At 41.1% G+C, this 21,570-nt stretch overlaps 3 protein-coding genes and 1 pseudogene across 5 annotated transcripts; 3 read left to right on the forward strand and 1 right to left on the reverse strand.

Annotated features, from left to right (window-relative positions):
- Window positions 1–123: 123 nt before the first annotated feature.
- Window positions 124–5,662, forward strand: LOC130931699 (E3 ubiquitin-protein ligase TRIM39-like; annotated as a pseudogene).
- A 200-nt stretch (window positions 5,663–5,862) lies between these two features.
- Window positions 5,863–7,980, forward strand: cldnk (claudin k). Its single transcript, XM_057817016.1, has 2 exons — window positions 5,863–6,030; window positions 7,026–7,980. Exon 2 carries the CDS (start codon window positions 7,152–7,154, stop codon window positions 7,797–7,799), a length of 648 nt encoding a protein of 215 aa, XP_057672999.1. The 5' UTR covers window positions 5,863–6,030; window positions 7,026–7,151; the 3' UTR covers window positions 7,800–7,980.
- Window positions 7,981–10,348: 2,368 nt separating this feature from the next.
- On the forward strand, window positions 10,349–18,550 carry hgs (hepatocyte growth factor-regulated tyrosine kinase substrate). Of its 2 annotated transcripts, none has more exons than XM_057817014.1 (20): window positions 10,349–10,523; window positions 11,153–11,237; window positions 11,314–11,389; window positions 11,483–11,575; window positions 11,848–11,971; window positions 12,092–12,144; window positions 12,283–12,351; window positions 12,486–12,610; window positions 12,693–12,804; window positions 14,334–14,432; window positions 14,535–14,630; window positions 14,701–14,739; window positions 14,865–15,029; window positions 15,118–15,328; window positions 15,403–15,575; window positions 16,495–16,635; window positions 16,709–16,892; window positions 16,963–17,099; window positions 17,412–17,594; window positions 17,664–18,550. In XM_057817014.1, the coding sequence occupies exons 1-20, from the start codon at window positions 10,487–10,489 to the stop codon at window positions 17,793–17,795; spliced, it is 2,334 nt and encodes a 777-aa protein (XP_057672997.1). In that variant the 5' UTR covers window positions 10,349–10,486; the 3' UTR covers window positions 17,796–18,550. The 2 variants fall into 2 exon arrangements, with proteins under 2 accessions (XP_057672997.1, XP_057672996.1); XM_057817013.1 differs by having other exon boundaries at window positions 10,350–10,523; window positions 15,115–15,328.
- Window positions 17,906–20,210, reverse strand: zgc:103625 (methyltransferase-like 26 B). 2 transcript variants are annotated; one of them, XM_057817017.1, is made up of 6 exons: window positions 19,871–20,210; window positions 19,626–19,788; window positions 19,501–19,560; window positions 19,372–19,439; window positions 18,727–18,805; window positions 17,907–18,664 (listed from the first exon to the last, which is right to left on the reverse strand). In XM_057817017.1, the coding sequence occupies exons 1-6, from the start codon at window positions 20,074–20,076 to the stop codon at window positions 18,617–18,619; spliced, it is 624 nt and encodes a 207-aa protein (XP_057673000.1). In that variant the 5' UTR covers window positions 20,077–20,210; the 3' UTR covers window positions 17,907–18,616. The 2 variants fall into 2 exon arrangements, with proteins under 2 accessions (XP_057673001.1, XP_057673000.1); XM_057817018.1 differs by lacking the exon at window positions 19,501–19,560 and having other exon boundaries at window positions 17,906–18,664.
- Between the last annotated feature and the right edge of the window lie 1,360 nt (window positions 20,211–21,570).

Raw genomic sequence — 21,570 nt, forward strand, 5'->3', positions numbered from 1 at the left:
CTGGATTTACACGTGGTGTCTTTGTAATCACTGACATTTAGTGTCACTGTGACGCCACACAAGGACACCAGCTCTATATTTGGAAAATGCATTGGAAATGCACTGGGACAAGATCAAATTTAATTTAATGAAGTATTGATTATCCAGATCTCTCTAGTGAGTGACTATCAAAGAACCGTGATTGTAAAAGCAGTGATATGGGAAATACACATATGTTCAGGGATGAGTGTCTTTGGACCCTGAAGAAATTTTCCACTGGATATTTTGTTACTGCCAATTACCATATCACACAGAACCTAGAGGAAAAGCAAATGAGCTGAACAGTGGAGCGAGAGAGGGACGGAAACACACATTTGGGTTGTGTTTGTATTGTTGTCTGCTAAATGAAGCTTGGCCATACAAATGGAGAAGAGAAAGAAAGGTAAGGTTGCATTACTTGTCAAATTTAGGGCCCAGAGCCGAAATGGGTTTCAGGTTGCCGATTGTCAAAGTTAAATGGACTAAAGTTATTTTATTAATCATTAACTGAGCTAAAAATATTTGCGGTAATGAGTCAGATGGATGAAAAAAATTCACGTCTGAATTTTAAAAAATGATAATATTATGCTTTTCAGTCATGTGTTAAAAATAGGTCATGTTACATTATAACTAAAATTTGGTTTGCCTTTCACTAATTCTGAATAACGTTTGGGTTAGTTAAACCAATTTCACTGTCGAACATCAAGAAAACAATGACAAAACATCGTAATGATCCAATAAATATTAGCCCTTTTTTTCTGCAATAAAAAAACACTAAGTTTTCATTTTTAAAATCATGGACATTAAAACAACAAAAAAATGTCTTTTTGTATCCTTATTTGACTTTCCAGAATACATGCCTATTAGCCAATTGGTAAGAAGTCATAAAACATTTTAAAAATGATTCAAAATATAACTCTCAATTACCATATTGAAATTGCTGTAGTTAGTGGACCCATAAAGAGCTAACAAGAGGAAATCAAAGTGCATTATTTATGCTCAGTCTCCTCAATAATTTTATTTTGTTCAGCGTCATTCACAATGATAGGGTGTTTGGATGGGAAACAGCATGAATGTATATATCATAAGCAACTGTTGTATGCAAACCTGCTTCTCCACAGGGACGTCCTTGGAGCTGAGGTTGATGGTAGTTGGCAGCAGTGGCCCATCTCAGTTCCAGCTGACAAATGCTATCCTAGGAAGGGAGGTGTTCCCCAAGGACACCACAAGCATTTCTGGCAGCCGCAAGATTTTGGGAGAACTGGCCGGTCGACGGGTGGCTCTGATAAGTGCCCCCAATCTCTATGATAAAGATATATCCAGTGTCAAGAGGAAGATGGAGCTTAGAAGGTCCAAGTGCTTGTCAGTGCCTGGTCCCCATGCATTCCTGGTGGCCTTCGACATGGAGAAAATCTCACCGAATGACATAAGAACCCCGCAGCTAATGATGAACCGCTTCGGAAGATACTGTTTGAGACACTGCATTGTCCTGCTTGCCTATGACGGGAACCCAGACAGCGCCGTCTTGGAGGGCGTCGTGCAGAACACCGACTGGCCCTTAAGGCATCTGATCGAGGACTTTGGTGGGCGTTTTTATATTTTCAACAAAAACTGGCGCGACCGCAGCCGAGAGCAGGAGCTACTACAGAAGATTGAGTGGACAGTGGCATCCCTGGGTGGCGCGTGCTTCACCAGCGGGACCTTCCAGAAAGCTGAGCGCAGTGTGAAGAAGGAGGAGAAAAGGCTCATGAAGAAGATGGCAGCTGATAATGAGAAAGTGTGGAGTGAGCTGGAGAAAAAGTACCTGTCGGATGAATTGTACCGGCGCAAAGATGCCCACACAGCCAGCGTCAGTGCCAAGATCCGGGCAAAGGCAGAGGTAGACAACGGCTGGCTGAGAACATCTCTGGCTAGGGGGGTGGGCTCGGGCGTGGTGGTGGGGGCTGTCATGGGGGCATTGGTGGGCTCTATAGAGGGCCCGGGAGGGATGGTACTGTATGGAATCATCGGCGGGGCGGTCGGCGCGTCGGCAGGTGGTGCAGCTCAGGTGGCCACCAAGCACATGGAGGATCGAGTGGCCCCTCCTGCTCGAGTCAACTTCAACTCCATCTTCATCAATCGCTTCTTTGCCACGCCTCGGCCCTGACACCGGCCACAAAATCAGGGATGTCATGCATGACATGCTAGTAATCTACCTAGTCATCTACATTCGCAAATCTCAGTTTTAATTCCAAAGTCTGTGCAAAGTTACAGTATGGCTAACTAATGCCCAGCAACTGTAGATCAAAACAGATACTACTTAATGATTCTGTTTCTGATTTATTATGTTTGAACTAGGGCTGTCAAAATGATCGCGTTAACGAGCAGTAATTAATTTTTAAAATTAATCCCGTTAAAATATTCGACGCAATTAACGCACAAATGCCCTGCTCAAAAAGAATTAAAAGGACAGCAAAGTGAAAGGTGTACTTGTTGTGTTTTTCGGAGTTTTGCCGCTCTCTGCTGGCGCTTGGGTGCGACTGATTTTATAGGCTTCAGCACCCATGTGCATTGTGTAAGTAATTATTGACATCAACAATGGGGGGCTACTAGTTTATTTTTTGATTGAAAATTTTACAAATTTTATTAAAACGAAAACATGAAGAGGGGTTTTAATATAAAATTTCTATAGCTTGTACTAGTTATTATCTTTTATTTATTTTCTATATTTTTTTAATAAATATTTATATGTTTTATTTATTTTTATATTTTATTTATTATTTTTATTTATCTTTTAAGAACTACAAGTCTTTCTATCCATGGATCGCTTTAACAGAATGTTAATAATGGTAATGCCATCTTGTTGATTTATTGTTATAATAAAGAAATACAGTACTTATGTACCGTATGTTGAATGTATATATCCATCTCGGTCTTATCTTTCCATTCCAACAATAATTTACAGAAAAATATGGCATATTTTATAGATGGTTTGAATTGCGATTAATTGCGATTAATTACGATTAATTCATTTTTGAGCTGTAATTAACTCGATTAAAAATTTTAATCGTTTGACACCCCTAGTTTGAACATAAACCTTTTTCAGTGCCTGTAGTAAAACGACATATCTTAAAAAGCCCAGCCTCCAGTGTTTGCCTATAGAGAAACTCGCATAACTTTCAGGGTGGAGTTTGTTTCAGCTGAGCTTGTCACTGTTTGACAACCCAACACACCTTCGTGCAGCATAAAACATTAGAAGTGCACTTCCCGGTTTGCCTCGAGCCTGTGGAGAGACGAGAGTAGACTTCTGCGCAGGACAGGTCAGGTAAGCCTTCATTTCACTGTACCTGGTTTTTAATTACTCTCATTCATTTAGAATCCAACACTTCCTGCTACACAACATTAGGCATATATATATAACCCGTGAATGCAACAAATAATTTCTTGAGGGGGGAGAATCAAACTTGAATTCGACCACGAAAGACAACAGTACTTTAGTCTGGGAAAATAATCCAAGTATTCGAGTTGCATATTTGTGTTGGAGTTTAGCTTCTTGATAATGTCATACAGTAGTCATCCATGCGTTCGGTATACCTGTTTGCCCACATGCTTTACATATTCTAAATAGTCCATTCTTAGTAAGCTCATATGAATTGAGCAGGAATTCTTCAATCTAAAGCCATGAGAATATGAAGTCCAGTGTCCCATTCGTGGATAGCTATGCTGTACTTTTTCTGTTCTGATTTGCCCATTCCTCACTGCCATTTTTAGCCCTAATGGCGTCAACTATCAGCCTCCTCCCTGAGAAGTCCTTACTGTGCTCTCTGTGTAAGGACATCTTTAAGAGTCCAGTAACCACCCCATGTGGACATAGCTTTTGCCTGCCCTGCCTTTGCGACTTCTGGATGCGGCACCAGTCCAGATACTGCCCATGCTGCAGGAGACTGTTCATCAATAGGCCAGACCTCAGCATCAACCACATTCTAGCTGAAATCTCAGAAAATTATAAGAAGACCAGACCGCAGAAACCACCAGATGAAGAAACGGTATGTTGAAGTACAGCCATTTCTGATGGAATTCCAAGTTTAAACCATGTTTTAATGATTCAGGTTATCAATGTTGAGCAACTGATTCAGGAAAGGCTACAGAAGACTGAGAGGTTGAAGAGTTCTCTTGAGCTCCAAAAGGTGAGGCTAAAAATCCATCTAAAATGTATCCATTGATTATCAATTTGACTTCCTCTATTATGATCATCCAACCAGAGCTCTTACCTCCGAGAGGTGCGAGAGAGTCAGAAAGTCTTCTCTGCTCTCGTCCATGCCATGGAAAAGAGCCACAAAGCGGTGGTGGCGGCCATCGAGGAGCGCCAAAAGGACGAGCAGAAGAAAGTCGAGACTCTGGTGAAAGAGCTGGAGCAGGAGATCCAGGAACTGACTAAAGAGACTGCAGAACCCGACTCACTGGTTGCAGAAAAAAAAAGTGATCAGCAGGAAGAATCCCAGGAAGACTCCATGGTAAGTATCTTCTCCTTGTTACCATGGCATGACACATCATATAACATTGATAATGAAAACCTGTGTGTTTATTACAGAACATTGTGCCTCTCGGGCAACAGGTCCATTTAAGGGATTGGTCCATGGTTACCATTGAAACTGACCCTTGTGTTGGGGTCACCAGGAGAACACTCTCGGAAATGATGTCAAAGATTAAAGTGGAAGTCAATAGGCTCTCCAAATCAGGTCAGTTTTAACATACTGTACTCTTGATTAGGCATCTTATGACCTAATACACTAAAATATGTATATTTTTTTTACTTGGCAGAACTTAAAAGGATTGAGAGATACATTGGTAAGTCTTTATCCCCACATAAATTCAAGCTCAGATGGCAAACATGCTTATGCGCTTTGATATTCCTTTGTTATAGTGGATATCAACTTAAGCGCCAAGACAGCCCACCCTTCCCTTTCGGTATCGGATGACAGAAAACAGGTGAGGCAGAGTGACAAGCGCCACGAGGTTCCGGATCACCCCAAACGCTTTGACCGCGTGGCCAACATCCTCGCCAAAGAGAGCTTCAGCAGTGGGAGGTCCTATTGGGAGGTGGAGGTCAGCGAGAAGATGGAGTGGAGCTTAGGTGTAGTTCGACAGTCCATCAACAGGAAGGGCCGCTTCACTGTGTGCCCTGCCAATGGTTTCTGGACTCTGAGTCTGAAGGCGAGCGGGCAGTACATTGCCAACACCTCTCCGCCGAGCGCGGTGGCGCTGGAACAGAGGCCTAGAAAGGTGGGCATTTTTGTGGACTACGCCGAAGGCCGGGTGTCTTTCTACTGCTCCGAGACGGGCATCCACATTTACACCTTCAGCGACACGTTCACAGACAGCCTGCACCCATTCTTTTGTCCCGGTCGCCTGCATGGCGGTAAAAATGCTGAGCCTCTCATCATTAGCTCCAGCTTTTGCAGCATCTGATCTCACTGGAACAACGGTACTAATCCTTTAGGGGTCCTGTAGTGGTGACACATCAAGGTTGTTTTCTACAATTATAAGAATCTCTCATCCTGTGTAATTGGGACTGTTATGGGGGCTGCAAACGGTGCTGCCATCCAGAAGAAGAAGACCAAATAGGGAATACGAAAACTCGTGGAAACCTGGATGTTGAGCAGACGTTATCCACCCTGGAAAACCTCAGTGAAAACAGAAGATGAGCAGACATGAGGCCAAAGCAGGACTTGGACAGAGGGTGAGGGAGGTGGGGTTGTGCCAGACCAAACAGCAGCTTATTGTGCTCGTACACCAGGCACCGGGAGACACATTCACGCATTGACACACACACACATATACACACACACACGGACACACATGCTTGTGCCCACTGCAACACCGCCTGGGTAGCATCTCGTTGCCACTTGACGCTGATCGAGGCTCTGACGCCAGCTGTGGATTCTGTTAAACTCCCCCATTGCACCTTGAGGGCGTCACAACTTCGGATCTGGTGAAACAAAGTCGCTGAGGAGAGGGAGAGTCCAGTTTAAGGTATATTAAGACGGGTATTTTGGCAAAAGGTTTTCTATTCATTGGTCAACTTTTTGTAATCTATGTAACTTGGGGATGTTTAACTGTTTTTATTGAGGACCACTGACAGAAACTGATTTTGGAAAATCCACTATTATCAACCTTCTACTTTACAATTCATGACAAATATCCAACTTTTGAAAATTTTGCTCTTTTCTGATGTGGACCATGTTCAATTTCCTGTCCTTTCCCCCCCTAATTTAAAAAAACTAAAAAACAAAAGAATTGCCACAAGAAGAGTTCAGAGCTCCTTCAAATTGGAACTAATTGCATATAATCAGTCTTGTACGCGTGCCTGAATTTTCTTCCAAGAATCTGTGTACTATTCAAAGAAAAATGAAGGAACTCATCATTATCCACATCTTCAGTTAACCTTTTCAGACTGGTTTTCTCTTCCACAATGTTTCATAGAAATCTGTTTTTCCTTTGTCAGCAACTGTTTAATTAATATTCAAAAGCTTCTATTAGTATTATTGGACAGTTTGAATCCCAAGAACGGTCAAACGTGAATATTGACTGATGCGGTCCTTGTTGTGGCCCACTCTAAAAACGCCCCATGAAAGCTCGCTTGTGTTCCCCCGAGTGGCTTGGTCCTGTTTCCTAGATTAGCCGCTTAGCTCGACACCCACAGGCTACCAATGTCAAAGAAGGCCTTTCTCTGTGCTACACCATGGAATCCACGAAACATGGGCCCAGGTCCAAATAGTTATGATAACCATATGCTCGGTTAGTCTATGACATGACATTTTCTATCAACCTATTCGTTGTTAGATTTGCCAGTCCTTTTTGTAATAGTCTGTGATGTCTGTCTTTTCAGAATCAACCAATCACATTTAAACTCATGTCAAATACTCTTCTGCCACCATTTAGAGCTTTTCTAGAAGATGCCTGAAGTCTTTGTGGTAGCAATGAATTGTATTTCAAATAATATATTTGTGGTAATCTTGTTTTTTTAGATTACCGAGTCGGATTTAAACTGAGTGGCATCATCACCGAAAGACAAAGGCATCAACAGTGGAACGCAACTTAAGGACTAGACCCCACAAGCAGAGACTTATTTAAAACCCCCGCATTTAAACGACATGGCGACCACAGGCATGCAACTGGTAGGCCTCATCATGTCCATCCTGGGTTGGGTGGCCGGGGCAGTGGTGATCCTGGTGCCGCTGTGGCGAGTCACTGCCTTCATCGGCAACAACTTGGTGACTGCGCAGATCATCTGGGAAGGCTTGTGGATGAATTGCATTGTGCAAAGTACGGGTCAGATCCAGTGTAAGGTCTACGACAGCATGCTGGCGCTGCCCAGCGACATGCAGGCTGCCCGCGGCCTCACGGTGCTCTCGGTTATGCTTTGCGCCGTGGCTCTGGCTCTGGGGGTGCTTGGCGTGAAGTGCACCAAGTGCGTAGGTGTCAACAGTCTCAAGGCACGCATTGCGCGCATCTCAGGGGTGCTCTTTGCCGTCGCCGGCTTCCTCTTCCTGGTGCCAGTCTGCTGGACCGCCCACTCCATCATCAGGGATTTCTACGACCCGCATGTGGCCGCCCCGCACAAGCGTGAACTGGGCCCAGGCCTTTATATCGGCTGGGGGGCATCAGCATTGCTCCTGGTCGGCGGGTCTCTTCTGTACGCCGGTTCCAGTCCGCCCGGCATGCCCGGATCGCCCACCTTCAGTAGCGGAGAAAGCAGCCCTCGTCGAGCGCCCGCCTCACAGGCTAAGGGCTATGTTTAACATGGCCTAATACAAGGTTCCCCCCAACTGATGACAAGCCTGTTTCACTTTCCTTTTGAAATTTAATGTTGTTCAGCATACTTAGAGAAATTGAACTCCAAGTGTGATTAAGTAACCTTTTCTTCTCTGTATTTGATTGTTAAATACAATAAAACATTTGGCCATTACTTATGTAAAACCTGTTTCTTCTCCCATTTTTTAATATACAGTATTTACACCATAGCTTAGTTTCACTAAGAAATATCCTTTTAATAACTATCCGTTTTTGTTTTTTTTTCAATGAAGATTCATTCTTCAATCCAGTTTCTGCATTACTTATCCCAAAAAGGTTTGCATTATTATAATTACAACCTACAGGGAAAGAACACCCTAGGCACTAGGCACAGAAAGACTGTTCACACTCACAATCACACATAAGGCCAATTTAGTCTTCAAAGACTCTAACATGCATTATTTTTGCAATTTGGGAAGATGTTGGATTAAACCCATTAACCTAAAAACACAAAAGTGATCTCAACAAGCAATCAACAAACCAGAAGTTAACAGTGAACTAATCAGAAATGCAATTTACTCATTGTAGGTACTGAAAATGGTGCTTTTCTTTTTTAAAAAAATAAAAAAAGGACCTATGAGTGATGCCCAAACTTTTGAATGGTATTACATCAGTGTTCTTTCCACTCTCCGTACGATTCAAGTAAACACTACTGTGACTTCGTCTCAGCACAGTAGAACAATAGAACAATGACTGTAAGCTTCTACTCTTGTCTCTGCCATCCTCCACGAGTACAGAAAGAACAAAATTATATCTAAACATCTTATTTACACAATAATATTGTCTGCTTTAAAAACCTGAATGCTTATTTTACATCTCAATAACTGCAGATGGAATAGTACAATGCAACTTAATTATGCACCACAATAACAATGAGCGTCAGTGATCTGGGTACCAGGTAGTGACTCATACATGACCTACGTCAGCCTAGAACAAAGCTGATTGAGGCTCACTATTGAGTACAGTAAGGCAGACACTGTACAATAGAGCTCTTATCATTTACAGTACTAGACGTCAAATCCATTTTGAATGAGTGTCATTTACGCGTCAATGGAACGGAAAGAGCCAGTCCACCTTGTTTAAGTGAATTGGGCATACAGTATATTGTTGTCACTGCCAGGAATTGAGTTAAATAGTAAATACTATGAAAGAAAATCAATTTTAGTGTTTTATTGAAGGCCAAAACCACAGTGTATTTCTTTTTTTTCATTTTAATTTTGTTAATTTTGTTTTTGACTATCATTTAATTATATATATGGCGTAAAACACTCAGGTGACTTGAAATTCTGCTTTGAGACCCCCAATTTGGCCAAATTTCAAAATTGTCCTATATGCATGTGTGATACATCATTGGAAAGCTTAAAATCTCAATTTTCTGGGGGAAGAAAAAATTGAACAGGAGGGCATTAAAATAAAAAATTTAAACAGCAAAACCCTAACTGGAAGTGAGAGCATGCGAGAGCAAATTAAAGATGCCATGATTTTAACGAGATATTATCGCGTACTTACCTTGTTTCGATCCCAAAACTCCATGTAGCATGTATCATCGAGTGTCAAGACACAGATGTGAATGGCCACAGCCAGATTTTGGGGTGATTTGATGGGTGAAACATGGTAATATAACAAGGGTCGTGATGCAGAAATCACAGACATCAAGGAGTGGTTTTCATATATTTACCCTTTTAATTATTATTATTTTTTTTCATTTTTTTCTTTGTTTGGACCGATTATTTATCATCTAACATATCGGAGAAAATGTGACAATAACAAAAAAAATAAAATTAAGCCATAGTTATGAGGTAGATATCCTTGACTTATTTACAGACGCCATTTTTTTCATTGTGATGTAATTTGTTTACAAGTTTAAAATATGCGAGTGAATAATTTATTTTAAAGTAGTTTTTTTTTAAAACTAAATATAAGACCTCAATTAATGATTCTAAGCTAAAAATGACAGACATATTGAATAATAAATATAATTATTTACCTTCTTTTTATGGCTGGGTTGAAACAAAAGCGGTTGCGCGACGTCTGTAAACTGGGGTTTCATGGGTAAAACGGAAAAATTAAAAGTAGTTCGGGGGCTTAATGCGCCATGAATCTGCTATGGCAGCATATAGACATAGTGTTCTATCAAATACAACAGTTCTTTTGGCTTAAAATACAGCAGTTTATTTTAAAGAGGGGTGCAAGAGCAGAATCTACTTTTTCAGCCTTGTCTGTGTTTTCCGCCATACATCAGAGAAAAAATAATACTGTCATTAATTATTCACAAAAAAAGTTTTAGTTTTTTACAAATGTTCAGTGTTCTTCCGCTTTCAGATTCTTTGATTTTTTTTTAAAACAGATTTTGTGGAATCCTTTTGCGTCAAAATTGGCCGTGGCGTCAGTCTTTTGCCTGTTTGCCCTTCCAAGCAGTATTGGAACCTGTATGTTGTGTCATAAAATTTACGCCAGAAGGCGCTAAAATCCCCCTTTTTGGAGTTCAAACCGGAAGTGAGAAATGGGAAACAGTGCACAGCTGTGTGTTCAGTTCCGTGGCTACTTGACGCTAAGCTAAAACGTTGAAAATATAAGCCGACGCCGAGTGGGGAAAAACACGTCTCGACAGCAAGTTTAGGACTTTCAGTAAACTATGGGGAAAGGCGGAGGCACATTTGAGAGACTTTTGGGTAAGTCGCGCAGACAATTAGTCATGTTTGTAGTCTAAAAACTGTCTTGTTTTCAGCAGTGTATTGTTACGAGCTGGGGCTGTGGCGTTGAGGCCAAGCTAATTTTAGCCTTCTGCTAACAAAATTGGCTGTTGATTATGAAGGCCCAGATTAGCTCGTTTATTTCCATAATCGACGACACGCTCTTTAAACGAGAAGAATGCCATTATTTTTGTAGATATAAGAGATTGCTATAAACGTCTAATCAGCTAGTCATTTTAACCAAGCTAATACATATTTGTATCGTTTTGATTTAACACCGGTCAACATGACGATTTAAGTGAACAGTTACCTTTTTTGGCTCTGGTGTGAGATAATTAACTGTGTTACGACCACTGAAATGAATTTAGATGTTAAATGAATATCACTTTGGTAGTGTCAGTTAACAGCATTAAAAGTACACTGTTTGGTCAAGTGTTGGAGTTGAATAATATCAGTTTTCCATAAACCAAATTCATTGGATATAAACGCGACAGTCCTATTCAACTTATTCAGGACCATTGATGGTGATAGATGTCCAATCCATTCCTTTCGGGAAAACTGGAATGCTGTCAATTGCAGCCAATGAGTTTAATGGCATGTTTTTGCAGATAAGGCCACCAGTCAGCTGCTCCTTGAGACGGACTGGGAATCCATCCTGCAAATCTGTGATCTCATCCGACAAGGAGACACCCAGTTAGTCACTCTGTCTTGATTTATTGTTTTCAACTAACTTTTTGATCATTAAACTGACTCACATGCTTCCCATTAGGGCTAAATATGCAATTGGTGCTATAAAGAAGAAGCTGAATGACAAAAATCCACACGTTGCCCTCTATGCACTTGAGGTGAGATGTTTTTCTGCTTTAGTTAAAAATAATTGCTTGGTAACAATGGAACTACTGTGTAAAATAAGTAAGCATTGCTTCCTTCCCCTTTAGGTACTTGAGTCTGTGGTTAAGAACTGTGGGCAGACAGTACATGATGAGGTGGCGAGTAAACAAACCATGGAAGAGCTGAAGGAGTTAATCAAGGTAAAAGAACTGTTGGCTTGCAAATATTTGATGTACTCATATGGATGTCACAAGATCCAGTGTGTTTGTTTTGTATCAGGTGTGCCACCCTTATGAGGTGGCAGAACCATGATACAAGTATAAAGAGATCATCATAAAAGCGCTGCGACTAATACCATGACCTGACACTGATTCTTTAAAGCTGCCAAAAAGTTGCTGTCAACTGTTTTTTTTTTTTTTTTTTTTTTTTTTTTTTTTTTTTTTTTACTCAACTGTAATTTTCTTTGCACCAGACGCAGACAGAACCAAATGTCCGAAACAAAATCCTTTACTTGATCCAAGCCTGGGCCCAAGCGTTCCGCAACGAGCCCAAGTACAAAGTGGTACAAGACACCTATCAGATCATGAAAGTGGAAGGTAAGCGGAATTGTTAATGTCACTCAACTGTCAACACCAGATAATGCCAAGCGATTAGCATTGTTGCACGCACATAATGTCATAATAAATCAGGAAATATGAAATGTCCTTAATGCTCAGGTCACGTGTTCCCCGAGTTCAAGGAGAGTGATGCTATGTTTGCAGCAGAACGAGTAAGATTTTTCAAATTTGTGTTTATCTAACTCTTTTGGTGCCATTGAAACATGACTTGAAACTTTGGCCTTTTTTACAGTACCAAGTTGTATCATGCATCCATATCAACCATCTTCCTTGTGTTTTTGTTCCCTCAGGCCCCAGACTGGGTTGATGCTGAGGAATGCCACCGGTGCAGAGTCCAGTTTGGAGTGATGACTAGAAAGGTAGGCGATTCATGCCTGTAAATAGGACATGGGGACTTTCCCACAATGTATTGAGTCATTGCCTGTTATCAGAGCAGTAGTTTTACAACCCATGTGAGAGCTTGACCTGGATTTTGCTCTTTTCCGTTTGAAAGCACCATTGTCGAGCCTGCGGGCAAATCTTCTGCGGCAAGTGTTCGTCCAAGTACTCCACCATTCCTAAATTTGGGATAGAGAAAGAGGTCCGCGTTTGCGAGCCCTGCTTTGAGCTGTTGAACAAGTGAGTACTCAGGCTACTTTACGCCGACAAGTGCTGTGCTTCCTCTGATTATTCATGAGGTTGTTTGTCCTCCCCTCGCCAGCCACCCTTCCCTATCTCCTCCGCTTAGGAAAGCCGAGGGAAAACCAACGTCCACTAGTGCTGCAGAGCTGCCACCGGAGTATCTCACCAGCCCGCTTTCACAGCAGTCACAAGTAAAGTCCTCATAGAAAGCGCACCAGAGAATAAGCCACACACCCCAAATTTCATTCAATTGAAGCAAAAAATACAGAAGAGCTGCACCTATAAGTCGCAGGTGTTTAATAATTGATGGTTACACAGAAAGATTTGATTGGTCATCAACACGGCGAGTTGCATCTTCTACATTCATATGGTATGTGCTTGTCGTTCAAACACCAGCCTAAGTCAAGAGTGTTCCTAAAGCCAGCCTGAAACCACAAAAGCATTTAATTTATATATTAAAAAAACAAACAAAAAAAAACGGGTTGCTTTAATTCTGATTTTTTAATTTTATTTTGGTCAAACCACTCATGGCTACCTTTAACCCTTTATACGGCACCAACTCTTAAGGTTTTTTTTTTTTTTTTTTCAACTTGTGTTTTGGGGGGGGCATAAACAATGTATGACTACTTTTTTTTTTCTCTTTTATTAAAATATTACATTTTTAATCAATAAAAAAAGATTAATATAAAAAATACTACCCTGATTTTCGGACTATAAACCGCTACTTTTTTCCCTCATTTTGAATCCTGCGGCTTATAGTCCAGTGTGGCTTATTTGATGATTTATTTGGGTTAATAGGTATAACTTTTTTTGAGAGCGGGACCATAAGACTGTCATAAGAACGTCATAATTATGACATGACACTATCATGGGCAATACTGAATGCTTATGACAGATTTCAATATGTGTCATAATATGTCACTAACTCCATTTATGTCTAGCTCAGATCTTTTACGTCCATTCAAAAGTGAGATAATTTGCTGGATGACACTAACCGACATCTATTATAAGCATTCAATAATGCTTATGACAGTGTCATGTAATAATTATAACAGTATTATGGCACCACTATACCAAAAAATGTTACCAAATACAATAGCTAGCAATTAATGAAACAACTGGAACAGTAACTGAAGAAATAATTAACACAGAACATGAATTTTGATTGTTATTTACATCTGTAGTGCCGCAATGCATGCTAGGAGGAATATTGGATGACAACAGTGTCTACAGCAGGTGGCAGCAGAGGTTGACTGTCTCCCCCAAGGGAGCAGTGATGGCCAAATGAAGATTTTTGAAACAATAAGGCTTTGCAGCCAACTGGTTCAAAGCTTCATGGTGGTTCATTTGGTTTCATGACAGTCTTATAATGCCTTTGTCAAATGAAGTGTTACCAGTTAATATCTTTTGGTGTAAATATTACATAATACAGTGAGGACAATTGCGGCTTATAGTCCAGTGCGGTTTATCTATGAACCAATGTCGTTTTCATGTCAAATTTGGTGGCTGGCGGCTTATAGGCAGGTGCGCCTTATAGTCCAGAAATTACGGTATTTATTATTAGTAGGATCGAGACCTGGTGTGTACACCAAATGTTAATATAGCAGCCTACATAACCCAAATTGTGATCCCCGTATATTTGGACACCAGGTCTTTATGGAGTTTTTTTTAAATTATTATTAAGTTACTACAATTAGATGATTATTGGTTTCTTGTCAAGATGCCCCCGAAAAGAGATGAGGCAGCCCTGCAGGAGGAGGAAGAGCTGCAACTGGCCATCGCCCTGTCTCAAAGTGAGGCAGAGGAGAAAGAGCGAATGGTAGGATGCGTCACCGAATGTGCATTTGAGGTCTCAGCTGTATAACAGTAAAAAAAAAAAAAAAAAAAGAAATGTCTAACGTAGCAAAGTGTTCCATTGCAGAGGCAGAAAAACTCGTACACCGTCTATCCAAAGGCCGACCCCGTCCCAGTCACCTCCTCGGCACCTCCGGTCAGCACCCTCTACACGTCCCCTGTGGTAGGATGACATGTACCTTTACCCTAGATATATTCTGTCTTTACTGACTTGTATGAACTGTTCACTCTAGAATTCCTCTGCTCCGTCTGCTGAAGAAGTTGACCCTGAGGTACATTCAGAATCTATTTTTAAATGAGCTCAGTCATGGAACTAACTAGTGACCAATAGTACTACTAAGCTAGCTAAGTTAGTAAACTAACAAGTCAAGATACTGACTCTGTGACCTCGATGCAGCTGGCTCGTTACCTGAACAGAACGTACTGGGAGAAGAAGCAGGAAGAGGCCCGCAAGAGTCCCACCCCCTCGGCGCCGGCCCCCGTGCCATTGGCCGAACCCCTGCCACCAATCAGTCAGCCCGTGGAAGCTCACGTCCCCTTGCAGCCTGTCAACATAGTGGAGGTATGCTCACATTTTAGGCTGAGGGAGGGCTTAGTATGGAGAGACGAGACATGACATTCTACCACCTTAATATTGCCACCTCCAGCAGCAGTACCAGAATGGTGAGTCGGAGGAAAACCACGAGCAGTTCCTTAAGGCCCTCCAGAATGCCGTCACCACTTTCTTGAACCGCATGAAAAGCAACCACATGCGAGGGCGCAGCATCACCAACGACAGTGCCGTCCTGTCCCTCTTCCAGTCTATCAATAACATGCACCCGCAGCTCCTGGACATCCTCAATCAGCTGGATGAGAAGCGACGTGAGTGGCCTCGTGCAGTTGTTGAATTTTCAAGTAGTTTGTGTGTATAGCTCTAAACAGTCTGTTACCGGCAGTGTACTACGAGGGGCTCCAGGACAAGTTGGCTCAAGTGCGAGATGCCCGCGCAGCACTCAACGCCCTTCGGGACGAACATAGGGAGAAACTGCGCCGCGCTGCCGAAGAGGCTGAGAGGCAGAGGCAGATCCAGCTAGCGCAGAAACTGGAGATCATGCGGCAAAAGAAGCAGGTACTTTGCCCAAAATATATTGGATACTTCACAATAGAGTTGATATACTGTAGAATTAGATTTAACTGTAGAATTAAAGGGACGATCAAAACCTAGTATAAATTGCTTTCATATGAAATCAAATGGTAAATTTCTTAGACCTCTGGTAATGTAGAACTTATGAAATCAAATGGTAAATTTCTTAGACCTCTGGTAATGTAGAAAATAATGCTTCAACCCAAAAAATGGCAATACTTACGAGAGCAGCCATTTTGTGAGGTCAGTTACACCCACGCACATACCCACTGACAGACTCCAGCACAGGTGACTGTGATAATGGATATTAATGACATCTCGACTCGAGGAAGAGCGGGCGATTGGGATACTCGCATTTGACTGGCTAAAATAGTACCAGCATTTGTAAAATGTCTGCCTCCATGTTGGGCAGCCAATTCCTGGAAATACTGGCTTTCATTTACATTTTCCACACTTTGACACATCAGAAAAAATAAACTATGTGGTTAAACAAGGTTCTTTGTGCTGAAATGCACACATAAAAGGTTTTTTCTGTCCCAACGCATCTGAATAATCGACACAACTGTAAATATACAGTTGATCTTAAAATTCCTCGAGCTACATTTTGAAAAATTTGGGGGGGGGGGGAAGGGAGGAAAAACATCAGAATAAGAATATTCTGGAAAATGCTGATTGTTTTATGGTTGTGGTTCAATTCAAAAAATGCACATTCATTTTAGAGGCTGAGAATGATTAAAGTAAAGCTTACATCTCTTAGAAATATTACTATCTCAACACTTGAGGCTATTAACTCTATTGGGTTATCGCCGTGAAATTACCACTAAAAGCAGCAGTACATGGCTGTGTTGTGCCTATATTGCCAAGCTGTTACTCTGCTCTGAAATGTTTTGTTGTTGTACTGTAGGAATACTTGGAGATGCAACGGCAGCTGGCCATCCAGCGCTTGCAAGAGCAAGAGAAGGAGCGGCAAATGCGTCTGGAGCAGCAGAAGCACACTGTCCAGATGAGAGCCCAGATGCCCGCTTTCTCTCTGCCCTATGCTCAGGTGAACACACCCACTCACTTGAAAATAAAAAAACAGAGTTCACGTGTGTAAAAAGCATTGTGATCTTCCACAGATGCAGTCGTTGCCCCCCAATGTAGCCGGTGGGGTGGTGTACCAGCCTGGCGCACCCCCAAGCTATCCTGGCACCTTTAGTCCGGCCAATTCAGTGGAGGGTTCTCCTATGCACAACATCTACATGAACCAGCCGGGCCAGGGTCCACCGCCTCAGTACCAGGCCATGCCTGCTGCCGCCACAGGTGGTATTAGGCTTGACATTTCAACACATCTTGATTGGCTTCTTATCAATATGTCCTTTTGTGTGTATAGATCCCAATATGGTAAACACATACATGTATCAACCTGCTGCCACCAATGGACAAAATGCTCCCCCTTCTGGTCAGGCCCCGCCCACATCCAGTACTCCCTACTCCAACTACCAGCCCACACCCACGCAAGGCTATCAGGTCTGCGTCTCCGAGAATTGTCGCCATTATTGACTGCCACTGATGCTAATAGACATCCACCTCATTTGAACTGGGAGGACTAGCAATGAATGCTCATCTTTCAGTGCCATAGATGGCGCGAGACTGGAAGAGCTGGCACCGATTATTCGCTGCCAGCCTCTCCCAGTAAAAATGGATTGGTTCTCTATTGCTGTCAATGGCAAATAGGTAAATGAGTGCCCTATAAAGGTTTAATTATTAAATGTTGGTATTTCTGGTCCTACGTAGTAATAGCAGAAAGTGAATGCATTGTACTCCCTCTCGCCTGCGCAGAACGCGGCATCGCAGGCCCAGAGCCTACCCCCCATGACCCAGGCTGCCCCAACCAACGGCATGGGGTACATGGGCTATCCTGCCTACAACATGCAGAACATGATATCAACTCTTCCGGGGCAGGACCCTAACATGGCCGTCCAACAGCAATACATGCCCGGCCAGCAGCCCATGTACCAACAGGTCAGTGATTACTTATTTCCCTCTATTTTTGTAGCTCAACTCCTCACTACTTTAACTTACTTGTTCTAGGTGGCGCCCCCTGGTGGTCCGCAGCAGCCGGCTCAGCCACCCCCACAGCAGCCGCCACCGCATCAGCAGCACCACCCCCCTGCCCAGGTGGTCCCGGGCAGTGCGGAGGCACAACTCATCTCTTTTGACTGAAAGCTGCTGCTTGCTTGCTTTCTCTAATCAGGCCTCACACACTACTACTCCCCCACTTTTGATCATTCACACCTCCACTGTCATGTCGTGGCAATGTGAAATCTTGTGATGATCTCTTTACATTAGTGTGGGTGAAAAAATGGGGTGAGCTAACCCTCATCCCATTACCTGTTCCTTGTATTTCCTCCTTCACAAGTAGTCTCTTAACAATGAAATAAGAAAATACTAATTACAGGGAAAGAAACACATGGCAAAAAAGCATGTTGATTTTAATTGTATTCCAAAGTGGACCCTGTCTGAACACTTTATTTTTTGACTGAGAGGTGTTTGAAAGACACGTGTGTGTCTTTAAGGAAGGGAGGGGCTTGGAATGAACAGCACTAACACATCTTCAGGATCACAGCTTAACATTCCGCTTGTCTGTTCCAAAATTGTCATTGTTATTTTGGCTTTTCTTCGTCGTAGTGTGTTTTCAATATTTAAAAATAGTTATGGATTCATGGTTGAACCACTGAAGCTATACAGAGAATACAAATCATTTATTTAAATCATGAAATAGGGCCTCTTAAACTGTAATTATTTGTTAGTGTGCCTGTCTTTGCACATGTATGCTAAATGTGCACAAGGATGAGTGGAACTGCTTTTGGCTGCATGTAATCCATTGCTTTTAACTGATCTTTACGCCATCATACCCATCTGTCGGGCTCGCAAGTCATTTTAAATTTATATTTAATAAATATCTGATTCTTATTGTCCACTTGTGTCACTTTTTTTTTCTCCCAAAGAGTCACAAGTTTGGCTAATTACACATGAATGCATTTCTATATTTTTCTGAAGATGAGAGATTTGTAGCAGTCTTCCATCTCCAACTGTAAGACAAACATGTTTTTGTGAAACTATTTATACAAAGCTGTGTGCAAAGGTAACCTACCATTCTCTCCATACGCATGCCATTCCCATAGGCCAGCTGCCGGAGCACGTCCACATCTGGAAGTCCCCATTCGGGATTCCTGAATAACAGAACATCACACCCTCAGATTGATTTTAGTCTGGCTTGCGCTGACTGACAGTGTCATAGTACAGTATTATCATTTATAATGTTTATATGTCCTGTTGTGTTGGAAGAGCAGAAGCACTGTGAATGCTGTAGGCCTATATTACATGTATGAATAATACAAATTAATGAATGGATGGCGCATTATACAAAATGTCAGTTCTCTTGTGTACAGCTAACACTGACCTTGGACTAAATCCAACCACTAAATATACAATGAAAAATGTTCACTACAGTTTAAAAATGATAAATACAAATTAAAATTTTAAATTCTTATTTTTAACGAGACAAGACCTCAGAAAATTAACAGTATTTACATTTGGAATGAATCTCTTTAAAATGAGTTAAATTAATTCCCTATGTAAATTAGTTTGCATTTTTTTACACATGGTTTTATTTAAAATTAAAATGTTATCATTGATCATTCGCCGCCAGCCCCTCGTAGTCCAATATATTTAGACGACCGTCGCCGTCAATAGCACTGAAAAAAATCAAAATGCATGAACAAGGGACTCTACTCACACTTTGCGTAGTTCTTCATCTAGGAGTTCATTACATTGCGGTGTAATGGTGCCGTTAATTGCATACACCTAAAAAATTAAACAGAAAGTCAATGTCAGTTTGAAACTGTAAAAAGTATGTGATACATACCCCGTAGATTACCAGTAGGCCATTTTGTTTTATGACCTGCCCTGCCCCATTGAAAACACCCTTGGAAGGTACAAAAAAATAATCAAAACTGTGAAACAGACCATTCACACTCTATTACAACCTACCTGTGCTGTCTTAAAGGAACTGTACTGCAGTAAGTTAATTGCAATAATGACATCACAGGATCCACGAGTAAGCCCCGCCCACTTTTCCCATGGTTCACTAGCATCCAGGTGCACAGGTGGCAGCACTGTCGTCATATTGGTCGCGTCGATGTATGCTTTGATGCTGCAATGTTGACACATTAGACCAAAGCCTGATAGCCTAGTTTTTGTGAATGTGAACGCATATTCATATTTTCTAATCCTACCTCTGCCGGGCCTCCTCCTGGATGTCTGACGGCTGCCAGGTGACAAAAGGCATCTTCTGGGCAAAGCGGATGACGTGCTGCCCGGTTCCGGAACCAATTTCCAGAGCGAAGAGCTGCCGGTGTGACTGGTCCTCCAACACTTCTTCTAGAACCGAGCACACTTCCTCCCAGTTCCTCTCTGCTTGAGGAGACAGTAGCATGGCCATTTAAGTGAGGGAGGCTGCAAGACCTCAGAGGTGTCTTCAGCTGGGTTTGAACCTTCACCGTCTCCTGTCTGGTCTTAAAATGTTAGAAAACATTGGTGAAGGTGGCTGACCGAGGTGAGATGTAAGTGAAGGCAGATGGGCCACAGATTATCACTTTAAGAGGATTCCTTTTGTGCAAGAGTACCCAGAGAAAAACAACACAAGCACAGATCCCTGTAGGTACTCTTGCAAACTTTACTTTGGAAGAATGGAGGCAGTCTTGCAACCACCAAACTTGGAGCTGTGAGGGCCATGTGCTAACCACTAAAACACCATGACGCATAAGAATTACATTATTTAAAGAAAAAAATGAACTTTTGGGATAAATTGTGCTTGTCAGACAAGTTCAAATGCAACATGTTTCGGTGTATTATTGTTTTTGTGACGTGATTTTTTTTGTAAGGGCAATTAGCTGATTCATATTTTATATTATTGTGAATTTGAAATATTTTTTTTAGTATAATTTAAGTATGTCAAGTGGAATTCAATTTGATCACTAAATAATTTACTTTCCCGGCACTTGATTTTTCTTTCACTTACTACTTAGTCGACTATTGAGTACAGGTTTTGGGTATTTTGCTAACCTTACTTAAAAAAATAGCAACAACAAAAAAAAAAACACACACATTTGTATGGGCTTTGTCTCAAAATGATTCAAACCCCCCCCCCCCCCCCACCCAAAAAAGTGCCTTTAAAACTTTTTCCACTCAAAAAAAAGTGACACGTCAATTACAAACCCCCCCCCCCAAAAAAAAAAAATATATATATATATATATATATTTTATATATTATATTTTATATATATATATTTTTTTTTTGCAAAAGATTTTTTTCTTTGATTGAAAATATTTTTTTTGATTGAGGCAACTTTTTGGGGGGATTGAATGATTAAGACACAAATGTCTCAAACAACAAACAAAAAGGATTGCTTCAATTAAATCATTTTCAATAAAGAATTAAGTGTTCAAGTGCAAACTTTTGAGTCTCAAATATTTTTTCGCATTCAAAAACTTTTTTTCTATTATTGAAAAAAAATTTTGTGATTGAAGTGATTTTTCTTTTGAAAATATTTTTTTGGGTTTGAAGCAACTTATTTTTTGATTGAATAATAAAGACACAAATGTCCTAGCCAAAATGCGACCCAAATGCAAAACAACTTTACTCCAATTAAAAAGTTAATTCAATAAAAAAAAAATAATTAAAAAAAAAGACCAATAAAAAAAAGAAATCAAAGAAAAATAGTTTTCAAATGCATTTTTTAGATTCAAATTTATTTAGGCATTTAAACACATTTATTTTATTTTATTTATTTTTTTATTAAAGTCACTTTTTTTATTGAAAGTGTATATTTCAATTGAAGCAACCTTTTTTTTTGATTGAAGCAACATTTTTAGTATGAATAATAAAGAGTCAGACACAAATGTATCTTCTTACATTTGGTTTTGCGGTTACCCG

This window comes from Corythoichthys intestinalis, chromosome 16 (genome assembly GCF_030265065.1).
Source record: "Corythoichthys intestinalis isolate RoL2023-P3 chromosome 16, ASM3026506v1, whole genome shotgun sequence".
Taxonomy (NCBI): Eukaryota; Metazoa; Chordata; class Actinopteri; order Syngnathiformes; family Syngnathidae; genus Corythoichthys; species Corythoichthys intestinalis.

Bases quoted from the DNA above. Each gene is read 5' to 3' on its own strand.
- zgc:103625 (XM_057817017.1), bottom strand. From the start codon at position 20,076: ATGGCCATGCTACTGTCTCCTCAAGCAGAGAGGAACTGGGAGGAAGTG. The intron at 19,440-19,500 runs GTATGTATCACA...TTAATTTTTTAG, and splicing joins GCCTACTGGTAATCTACGGG to GTGTATGCAATTAACGGCAC. The intron at 18,665-18,726 runs GTAGGTTACCTT...TTTGTCTTACAG, and splicing joins GCATGCGTATGGAGAGAATG to TTGGAGATGGAAGACTGCTA.
- hgs (XM_057817013.1), top strand. From the start codon at position 10,487: ATGGGGAAAGGCGGAGGCACATTTGAGAGACTTTTGG. The intron at 14,740-14,864 runs GTACATTCAGAA...ACCTCGATGCAG, and splicing joins CTGAAGAAGTTGACCCTGAG to CTGGCTCGTTACCTGAACAG. The intron at 16,893-16,962 runs GTGGTATTAGGC...TTGTGTGTATAG, and splicing joins CATGCCTGCTGCCGCCACAG to ATCCCAATATGGTAAACACA.
- cldnk (XM_057817016.1), top strand. From the start codon at position 7,152: ATGGCGACCACAGGCATGCAACTGGTAGGCCTCATCATGTCCATCCTG.